This window comes from Schistosoma mansoni, chromosome W, assembly GCF_000237925.1.
Source record: "Schistosoma mansoni strain Puerto Rico chromosome W, complete genome".
In the NCBI taxonomy this organism is placed as follows: domain Eukaryota; kingdom Metazoa; phylum Platyhelminthes; class Trematoda; order Strigeidida; family Schistosomatidae; genus Schistosoma; species Schistosoma mansoni.
The window spans coordinates 55615989-55627520 of record NC_031502.1 but is presented as its reverse complement, the minus strand read 5'-3'; the positions used below and the strand labels follow the sequence as shown (position 1 = coordinate 55627520).

Here is an 11532-nt window from a genome sequence, read left to right as displayed (position 1 = left end):
TTATCTACACTAGAGAAAGTAAGATAAAAGCAAAGAGCATGGAACAACAAAACAATGATAGCAAGTAAGAGGTTAAACACTTAAAGTTCCGATAATCTCACTTGTGGAGTAAGATACACTTGCAGGCGCTAGAACATTTAATGCATTTTCAGAGGAGCAAAAGGCATTAATTGAGCGAACAAACAATGGGAGAGAGTTTAATATACGGATAGTTTGAGGTAAATTATTCCAGAGCCTAGAAAACTTACGGGTAAAGTAATTCATATAGAGAGAAGATCTAGAATATGTTTGTTTCGCTAAAGACAAGGAGTTACGAATGTCGTAATATGAAGCTTCAGCATATTGAATCGCCTGGTTGGATGTGAAGGATAGTCTGTTAAGTATTTTGAAAAAGAATATAAGGTTAAGTTTGAGTCTCCTCTTCCATAAAGGGTCAAGCCCGAGTTTATCACACCTAGAATTATATGTTAAGGCACAATCAGTTCCAAGAATACGAAGTGTATATCGTCTCTGTACTGATTCCAGTCTTAATTTATCCTTTATGCGCGTGCTACTAAGGAGAAACGCGCAGTATTCAAGGAGTGGTCGAACACAAACTTTGTACATTAGAATACGAGATTCGCTGTTATGAAGGTTTCGAGTTATGTAACCTATAAGGCGTTGAGACTTAGACGTTTGTTTCATTATCTGTTCAGTAAACGACAAGTCGTCGGAGTACCTAAGTCATAGATCTACTACTGTGTGTAACCTAGATAACACTTCACCATTTATGGTAAGATCGAGGTTGAGTGATGTATCACAAAAGCATAACCATCCACATTTAGCTGTATCAAGCTCCAGTTGCCATTTCGAGCACCACTGTGCTACCTTGTTAAGCTCCGTGCTGATGCAATTTTGAATATTGTTCAGCTCATGTGGAGAAAATGAATACACCACTTTAAGATCGTCTGCATACAAAAGGGACTTACCCACACAAAGACACTCACAAATATCATTAATAAAAACTAAAAAGAGCAAAGGACCTAAAACACTACCCTGAATTACCCCATTTCTAACAGGGACGGTGTTCGATAATGAAGAGTTAATTTTAACTACTTGATATCGGTTGCTGAGGAAGGAATCAAACCAACCAATCGATTCACGTATAGCGAAAGCCAGAGCTGTTTATTCCAATCTGGGCCATCTTTGGCGCCTTCGTGATGTTAGTCTGGCTGTAAAAGGTAGGATCTACAACGCGTCAGTGAGAGCAGTATTGCTCTATGCTTGTGAAACCTGGCCTCTCCGAGTTGAAGATGTTGGACGACTCTCTGTGTTTGATCATCGTTGTCTCCGAAGGATTGCTGACATCCAGTGGCAACACCATGTTAGTAATGCACAGGTTCGGCATCGTGTGTTCGGGCGCAAAGACGATAATCCAATTGGTGTCACCATCTTGAAACATCGACTTCGGTGGCTTGGACATGTTCTACGAATCTCTTCCCAGAGAATTCCCCGTCGTGCATTATTTGCCGACGCTGAGACTGGTTGGGAAAAGCGAAGAGGTGGTCAGTGTATGACATGGTGTCGTGGTATGAAAGAAAGCTGCAAAAGGCTGGCTTCTGTTGTTCCTTCACGAGTCCATGGTTGGAGTCCGAGAGGTGGTGCAACACAGTGGCTGGAGACGTTATCAGATATGGCTCAAAATAGAAGCCAGTAGCGATCCTGCTGTAACCTTTTACTTTCTTCATAAAGAGTGGTTATAGCTCCCTCGACTGAAAGAGTTCTTCTGGTTGTACATTCCTGTTTCCTTCACTATTATTTCATTATTACACTAACATACACTAATCTGTGGTTGTTATTGTTTGTTTGTTTTCTTATATGCACCTTACCCTCTTTTTTTCTTCGCATTCTTATTGTTTTGTGTGGCGCATACATATCTGGTGCCCCTCTGTACCAATGTTCATGTTAAAGTACAATAAATATATCAATAATCCCATATGCGCCACTGGTTTGGTATCGTGGTTTTCCGATTCCGCTATGTCGACACGCTGTGTCGATCGCCCGTTTAAAGCGCGATGGACATTCACTTTTCCTGTTCTCAATTTGGTAAGCAATAACTGCCACGAGAAGGCGGTGAGTAGGACATCCTGGGTAGTAGCTATATACGCGTGGTCGTGTGAAAGCATTTTGTTTTGGAGGTTGGCCCCTCCACACTCTCGTCCGTTATTAGGGCATTTGAGGGCTGAGATATGCTTTGTGCTGCTGGCTATTATAGTATTGAGTATCTCCGTTTGTCACGTGGTTGTCAGATAATTGAGTAGCGTGCACCACATGATTAAGTATCATGATCTCTCTACCGATCAAATTATCGGGTGATCAGTCTAGTGTTAAGTTATGCCGATCTGCGTATTGAGTGTTTATTATCATATAGTTCAGTGTCCAGCACATAACCAATAAAATTCACTTCGAATATATCAATTTTGTGTTGCAATTTTGAAAACCTTACAACTATTATTCATACATACCATATTGTATATTATTTTCTTGTTTACAAACGGGAAACCAGGTTTTAGTCTTTGGATAGAAAAAAGGTGATTATTATATTACGAAATTGGTAAGGTTTAATTATTTTGTGTGTAACCTACATTTGTAGACTATTAGTTTCTGTTATAAAGTCGGTTCTCATTACAGGTTAAAATTAGTTGGTAAGCTGTTGTGTGAGAAAGGAGTAATGAAATAACCTAGTAAATTAATTACATTTGTTAGTTATAACATTTCAATCCTGTGGTATTGGAAATTGTGTTCGTACATTGTTGTTGATGTATAAACATCTAGGACTACCCACTTCAATTAATTCAAATGTTTATGTTGACCGATATCAACAAAATGTTTTAAACAGTGAATTCAGATATATTTTTAGTGCATAATAACTCAGTTGTCTTAGTCTCCTGCCTTGCGTTACGCTGTATTAGTTTTTGCTAACACTAAAAGCCACTAGAGTTAGTCGCACTGACTGACTGACTGTTGCAGTTATAAATATAAACTATGGGACTTCAAGTCATTAATCTAAATGGTAACATGCCCACCTTCTTCACAACTTAGTCAACTAAATATTAGTTTGTTAGTACCCGTTCCGTAAATGTGCATATGTGTGATTTCAATCGTTTAATGGTTTTTTGTATCAGGACATGTTCAAAAATGCAAAATAGATCAGGTTCTTATAGGACTACAAGCTCAATTCAATGCTTCTGAATTATTACAAGCAGGACTTCGTCCTAACTCACAAAGCGCATATTTAGCACTATGTGGTCGTGAAGCTGGCAGTGATCTTCGTCCGGTGAAACCTACACGCGATGTAGAAGATTATAAAGGAGAGGAACAGTTACTCTCACCATGGGAACGTCCAATGCCGGATGAAAACCGAAATCCAAAAACAATACCTAATCGTAAATATGAGTGGGAAGAAGAAAGAAGGCAAATGGCACCTTATGTAAATGCAATGCGTTGTGTGGATTTTGATCCTCCATTTTTTACAATTGGTATGTTGATTTGTGTTTAGTTCACAAAAGTTGTTGGGTTTTATAAAATGCTGAGATATTTATTCTATAGTTTTTGTAAAATATTATTCTCCTTATGGCGTTTGAAGCGAAAGGTACTGGGTTCGAGTCCCATAGTGAACATCAACTCTGAGATGCAGGTACATCCAACTGACGAGTCCCAAATAGGACGAGACGCGCGTCCTGAATTCCACTGCTAGCCACTATCCATCTTTGCTTACAATTATTCTCCTTAGTTATTAAAATGAAGCAAATTGTTTTGTATCTTTTCATTGGTTATGAACATTTGGTAGATACAATGGAGTGTAAGAAGTTGATTTTTCACTTTTGATTATGGTTACTATTAGCTCAGACATGTTTCATTTCTTCAGGATTTTAGATTTTGTTTTCATTATTAGGCTTTAAATCGGTTATTCGATCGTACTATGCAAGTATCTGCACCTATCAGTCTAACGCCTAAACTTTTCTGCCCATCCTTTTACTCTTGTCTTCAGTATCCCTGTTATACTATTTAAGTTTCTTACACCTTCACTATAAGAGAAACTTAGCCAAATGTCTGGCAAATAGGGCTAGGAAGATATGTTCGGTCTATACAGTTAACAAGAAGTTAGAGCTCATACATAATATGTTGATTGAAATGGGTTATCCACAAGGCTTTCTGAAGGAAACACTTGCGTGTAACAAACAAGAAAATAACGATATCAACAGCTAGTAAGAAACCTTTCTTCCTGAAGCTGCAATTCAACGGAGATGTAGCTGGTGATGTACTACGTGACAGACTGACTAGAGCATTGAAGAGAACGTTTAATGCAGCTGACCTCTGTCTATCGTACTCGGGCCGGTGTATGGTGATTCATCAACTAAAGGATAAGTTACCTGGTTATGCTCCTTCTATGTGTATATACGAATTCAACTGCTCCTGTGGAGAAAACTGTATTGGGCGCACTACCAGACAACTGAACCAAAGAGTTAATGAATAGTTCCTTTCATGGTTAGGAAAAGGTACTGTCAAGGCAATAAAAAAACGTGGCACAAATCCATGAAGTCACTGACAAGTGGACTGAGCCATGTTGGTAGGTGTAGACTACCTGGTTGGGACCCGCGAGATGATAGCAACCGATGGTTGGAGACCTTGAATGACATGGCTCAAAATGGTTTGCAATGGCGAAGGTGCATCCACTCTTTATGTTCTACCAACTTCTAATCTTCTAAATTCTTCATGTCCCTATCCTTTTTCTCTTTCCAAATTTATTTCATTGGATTATACTCCTCCAATAACTTCTTCAAACCCTAATCTTTCACATAATGCTTATACTCTTACTACTTCTACCACTATGGGATTTGAATCGACAACTTCATCTAATGTGGTATGGCAACTCGAACTGATGTACGTACGTACGAAGTTCTACGTTGTGATTGACTGACTGACAAGACAATACGCAGCTCGGTTCTTTCACACTTGATCGATAACGGTCATATAGTAGACAGACATAAGTCACTTGAAGTTATTTATCGTATTCCTACTAGTTTTCCTTATAGGGTTTGATCTCGTCTCCTACACATAGCAGAAGCTATAAGAACTCGAGCCAACAATCCAAGTCCTTTTTTCATAAGAAATTTGTAACACTCTTATCTCTTCCTTGGCCTTAATAAATGATTTTATTTCCCATACTCTTTCTTTGTTTACTTTTGTTTAACCCTCCTACCACTTTTTTCTTCAAATATACGTTTCACGGTCCCATTATCTGAACATTATCTCCTTGAAAAAGCTTGGACCAGGTTGCCAGGCGAAATGTTGAATTTATTTCAAATTCATTCGCTGAGATTTTACAAATACATTCTTCCTATTTAATGTCTTACATCAACTCGGCACCCAAATACTATAAAACTATTCGCTCTAATTTAGACGAAAGTTCTTATATAGGGTGCTAAAATATTCAGAAGCTACTGAACGCTTACAGTGTGCATTATAGATAACCTATTTGAAGTAGTGTCGTCAGTTCACTTAAAATTACAGTTACACACAGATTCGAGACTTAGATGGTGGTCATTTAAATTTTACTAATTGATCCCCGCCTGTGGCTTAAGTGAGGTATTCGTTTATGGATCAAAATGGGGAGTTTACTACGGATTAGTTCGCTGTTTGTAATCAGAAGTCCAAAATGTTGTTGAACTTATGAATGTTTTAGAATTTTTCTATTTTTACTACTTACAAAAAGACTTACTGACTTTGGCAATAGTTGATATTTTTATTTATTTATTTATTTAAACACATAAATATTGGTACGAAGGGTCACCAGATATATAGGCGCCTCACAAAGCTCATTTGATTTGTGTGAGGTCTGTAATACTGCCCAGAAGCCCAAACTGAAGCAGGTGGTTTTCTTAGGGAACCACACTCGGAGCCTTTGACCTAAATGTCTGATTCACAAGGCAGTGGAGCATTGTAAGGAGATGCAGTCCTATGGTAGTCGGTGACCAACGATTGATTCACTCGTCATTTGTTCCCTCAGGATACTGGAGCCCATGTGGAGCATTGGTTTGGAATCAGGGTTTTTCAACTCCCCTAGGTGGACTTTTGGTGTCTACCAACCCGGTTAAAGCTTCGGACATTCGCTTTTCGTCTTCTGAACTTCGTAAACCACATCCCCGTCACGAGAAGGCAGTGATATCCTTAACTGAAAAAAACCTTTCTGTAAGTTCGTAGAAGTCATATTTTTGGCGGGGGAGGACGACACTGACTAACTCGTTCTTTTTTTTAACCATATAACATTGATGCATTCCCTAAATAAGTATTTTATTTCCACACTTTTTTTTATTAAAAAAAAATAGAAATTCAAGTTATCCATGAAACATTAAAATTTTTCATCGATTTAGTTGGTAATCTTGGTCCAAAATTACGTACAGCAACTTTATTATCAAAGGCTAGACGTGTTAGACATGGACCAATAACAGCAGAAAATTCATTACTTATGAAACATTTACATAATATCCCTATTGAATTTTATCATGAATTCGTTCAGTGTATAAATGATCTTTTGATGGAAAATAAAAAGCATGATAAACATCCATCTCTACCAATAGAAATGGATGTTGATGATGAAGATCCTGACTTGTTAAAACTTTTAATGAATCGTACACAAGGTAAATATAGTTATCATGTCTATGAAAATTTGTTCAAATGTAATCAATTATGTTCAATAGGTTTTGAGTATACGGAACAAAAGAAAAATCGTATGATTCCAATAAATTTTTAATATTTATTGTTTGTATATTCATTATAGTGTGTATATAATGTTTTAATATATTAATTGTATATACATTCCATGTATCATAACTTTCTGTTCATTAAAATCATGATTATATTATCACAATTGATTGATCACTGGGTGGTGATCAATGTCCTGTGTGTCAAGTCCTTCTTAGTTCTGATCGAATGCTATCGATCAAGTTACAATTTGGCCACTAGTCTAGGTGGCTCGACACTGTGTGCACTATGTTAAGATAAGATGGTAGTTAGAAGTGGTCAACAGGATACCCTGGACCCGGGTTTCGTGCTACTTGGCACTCGTCAGCAAGGTATACCTGTAATCTTGGGGGAACTGGTGTTCCCTGATGGATACGATCCCATGTCACCCAGCTTCACAGTCAGTGACGTTACCAGTCAGCGAAATTTACCTATGAGCACCAGTATTTTTGAAGTGAAAGAAATTTCACAATCGATGATATCATTGGCAAGCAAATTTTCACAGGAATCTGTTGTGCATGTGGCGACTTGTTGGACCCACTAGGAATGATGAAGGGATGAGTGGAACAAGAAAGTGAATTCTCCGTTTATTTCTTATATCTTATATAAGATAACTCTGTGTGAGCAAAAACGGTCATGAAAGCCAAATTAAGTTATTTCACGCACTGATCTATTCAAACAGACAGCAAGATGAGAAATGAAAAAGACATGAATATCAACTCAATTCAATAAAGCTTGAATCTATATTTATAATTGGATAGGAGAGTAAGCGAAAGATGTGGCGAAAAGAGCATTTGATAAATACTTGCACACATACTTCCATATAACAACGAAGCGAAGAGCTGGCATAGTCGAATATATCTATAGATGATGAAGCAGATAAAATAGACTAGATAATCCGTCCCAAATATATAATCCACTTGGGTATAGAATACTACTAAATATTGCACAGTGGTGAATTTGAGTTTTAGGATTTTCAACTGTAAGCCTCTTAGTTCACTTTATGCACGGTGAGTGGGAGGCAATCTTCAAGTTTTACTGGTTCATAGTGTAAGCGTTTTAGACAGAAGTATCACCAAAGAGCAAGACAAACTTTGATAGGTCTGTTCGAATCCATTTTTCATCTTACTTGCATTTTATTTGTCCCAACATTTCCGTGGTTAGCAGTAAGTCGTATGCACAACGCTGTATATAACAGCCATAGCAAAGTTCGTGAGTAAAAAGCTAAAGAACTTTGATTATAAATACTCACGCACAATCGAAATGTACATGGAGACAACTGTTCGGTTGAAGACCCGACGATCTAAACATCGTGAAGTTTAGGATTCTGTGATTATCGGAATAAATCGAGTTAATAAGCCAACTAAGAGGTTCTGAAATTGTTCAAATTAAGGCATGCAGAACTCTGTCAGTACAATCGAACTTAATATATTTGGGGTTTGTAGAAGCACGGAATAATGAACAAAGGAGTCATTTTCACATAAACAAATGACGGAATCTCAACCTGGGTTATTAGGAAGACGCTCTTTCATAACGCAGAAGAATAAGGAGTGCCAAAGTTAATCGATTGTCATGTGTATGCTCTAGGTGGTTCTAGCATCACATTGCAACAACCTAAAACAGACTCATTATCATTCAGTGTCATACTTTAGCACAAGCTATCATGAGACTCCTCTCCAAGACGTTGGGAAATCTGGCTTCCGAAACACTCAAAACCGTTTTCAGTCAATAATAGTAAATATTTACTAAAAACTAATAGTTCTGTAAACTCTAGATATTTGGGATGACTTTGCTGGAGTGAAATAACTTAATTTGGCTATCATGGTCCATTATCCCTCGTCCCTTCATCATTCCTAGTGGGTCCAACAAGGCGCCACATGCGCAATAGATTCCTGTGAATTTTGCTTGCCAATGATATCACCGATTGTGAAATTTCCTTTAAAGGGTGAAAACTGTCTCACAATGCTAGGTCCCATTCAGTGGGTGATTAGATCTCGCATTATTTATCTACCTTCCTTCTGTCCCAATCTAGATAGTATTGTGGCTTCAACTCAAGATCTTGTAGGTTAGTAGTCACATCATGATAAATCTACAATTTAGGGATTAGGTTATTATTGTAGCAGTACTAATATCGAAGTAGACCATAATTCTTCAGTTGCTTGGACACCAGAATTCGATAACTTTCAAATGTATTGAAATATTATTGGAACAAAAGGATGATTATTACCAGATGAAATATTGCAGGTGAGAGAGGAACCTTAGAAAGAAAACGGCAAATGTTTGAATACAAATAAGATTTTTCCCAGCACGGCTTTCAGTCTGCGTCGTATGCTTGTAAATTAGCCACGTATTCAAAATTGATATCTTTTTGTTATATCGACGTGTATCCGTTGATAAACTGGAAGTCCGTTTATAACTGAAATTTGTGGTTTAGTTGTCTAGCTTTTCGAGGCGAATAGTGATCGTACGACATGTTTGTAAGATCCATTTGGAAGGTTTTGTGTGTGAAAATCCCTCCATGCATACATTTGCAACTTGTTTTCATTGGTTTCTTAAGTTGTACATTTTGTCAGTCTTTTTGATGCCATTTGAGATGGCAATATTTTGTTTTGTTATAGTTTTCGCATTTTTCTTTCACCTTTACTGAGTTTCTATGTTTCTTCCTGAACTGTATTTATTTTGTTTGAGTTGATCCCTAATCTTTGCGGCAGCCATACTCATTGTTCCCTCCTTGATCATGTTGCTTGAGTTGACTGGGATCGGGCATTTTGATTGTGAATTGAAGCTTTCTTCCAGAACTGGAAGCACTTTGTTATGTTACCTTTTGAACGGATTTTTACTTGATCTATCCAGAAACGATAGAATAGCACTTCATTTTTGGTGCGCTCGGTAATTTTACTACATTCCTTATCAGTTTGTCTATTTATTGTAATTTAAATCGATTATTGAGGGAACAATTATCGGTTGAATAACTGAGCGGTAATATTTGTTTAGGTAAAATTGTACATTTGTATTTATAATGAAATTTGGAACCTTTATTTTCCCAATCACCTTGTTTTAATTTCAACTGGGCAATAGCGTGTGTCTAGACTATCGGTACAGTCATTCTTCAGCAAACCATAGTTTGGATCTTAGAATTTCGAAGAAATAATGTAGGTTCATGACCAGTAGTTATAGCAAACTCACCTTCTTGTATTGGGGGCTGAAATGTTTGAGAGACGCTGTGTTTGGACTGGCAATATTCAGTTTGAAAAGAGATCTAAAAATGTGACTTTTTTGAGTTTATTTTCAGATGCTGTTGAAGTATCAACATGCGTGTAGGAGCCGTGTGGTTCGCTTGTACTGAAGGAAAATGGATAGGATTTCCTTCTAACTACGCTGCTTTGAGGTGATCGATACTGATGCTATCGTTAGTGCCGTTCTTATGGACTATATAGCACTTAGGTTCACGCTGAAGTATCCATTGGATGCCGTTTCCAGAAGTTGCCGGAGCGAGTATTGACGTACAAAGACGCATGTACTATAATGTAGAGCAGGTTGAACGAAAACATCAGTTGATTGCGGTCGGGTGGAAATAGGTTTAACTGAACGCATCGCATTTGTAAGCTTGCTCGTGTAGGATTTTAGATCCATGTTCATTGAAGAAGAGGAGTGATCCACGAATTCTCCTAGAAGTCGAAGTGTCGTTCCATTAACGAGTTGAGCTGCAGTGCATCCAATGTCAGCTTTCACTGTACTGCGGATACCAAGTAAGACGAGTGGAAGAGCACCGGTCCGTTGTGAAACGTTTGCAGCTGATAGGGGATCTTACAATTGTCGGTGAAAGCGTGCCAACACCCCGTATGTCTTTACTAATACCAGGCCATCAAAACTGTTCTGCCATAATCTTGATGAATGCTTGCACACCTGGATGAGGAAGTTGGCGCAACGTATTGAAGACGTTGCATCGTTAATGTTCCGGCACGATTGGGCTATCCTCACTTGTAGATGTGTCACGTATTAAGATTTCCCTACCTGTCCATTCTGTTTTAGTGCTCAGTTCAAGGGTTGTTGTGGATAGCTCGTGCCGAAGTCAGTGTCTTCTTTTGAAGCTGGCCGAGTTTCAGAAGGTCGATTTCCTAGAAACTGTTCAAGGGAGTTGTGCGAGACAAGGCGTCTGCAACTACATTGTTTGCTCCAGAAATGCTATGTGTATCTGAAGGAAAATGCGAGATGTAGTCCAGTTGTCGAGAGTCACGAAGTGAGTTCTTGCCTGAAGATGAACTTAAAGAGAAAATATGAGGTTTATGACCAGTGGAAAGGACGAATTTCCGACCTTCAATGGAGTGTTGAAAATGTCGTACAGCACAATACGTAGCTAGGAGTTCCCTACCGAAATTGCTATACTTCGATTCAGTGTCTAGCAAAGGTCTCGAGAAAAATGACAGGTTGCCAGGAGTAGTTAACCCATTATTGTATGACTCATCCGAGTCAGATGCGTCTACTGCGATACTAATAGGTGCTAGGTTGTTCTGATGTGCCGGAATGGTTGCCTTGGCAATAAGTTCCTTTACTGTGGAGAATGCTTTTCTCGCGGTATCTTCCAAATTGATGGATTCCGCATTTCCACGAAGTTGGTCGGTCAGCGGTTTTATTAGGGTTACGCAATTAGGTATGAACCGTCTATAGAAACTTACATGGCCTTTAAATGTGCATAATTGCTGAATAGTGGTCGGTTCCGGGTAATCCAGATTGGCCGCCACTTTGCTT

At 38.3% G+C, this 11532-nt stretch overlaps 1 protein-coding gene across 1 annotated transcript in view; it reads left to right on the top strand.

Moving 5' to 3' along the window:
- The window catches only part of Smp_162990 (hypothetical protein), a gene marked incomplete at both ends in the record, with an annotated part of 10691 nt that extends 3898 nt beyond the window's left edge, over positions 1-6793 (top strand). Inside the window, 2 exons of the mRNA XM_018790220.1 lie at positions 3165-3518; positions 6414-6793. Of these exons, the coding sequence (XP_018655585.1) occupies positions 3165-3518; positions 6414-6793 (734 nt within the window). The remainder of the gene's footprint in view (positions 1-3164; positions 3519-6413) is intronic.
- Positions 6794-11532: the final 4739 nt, after the last annotated feature.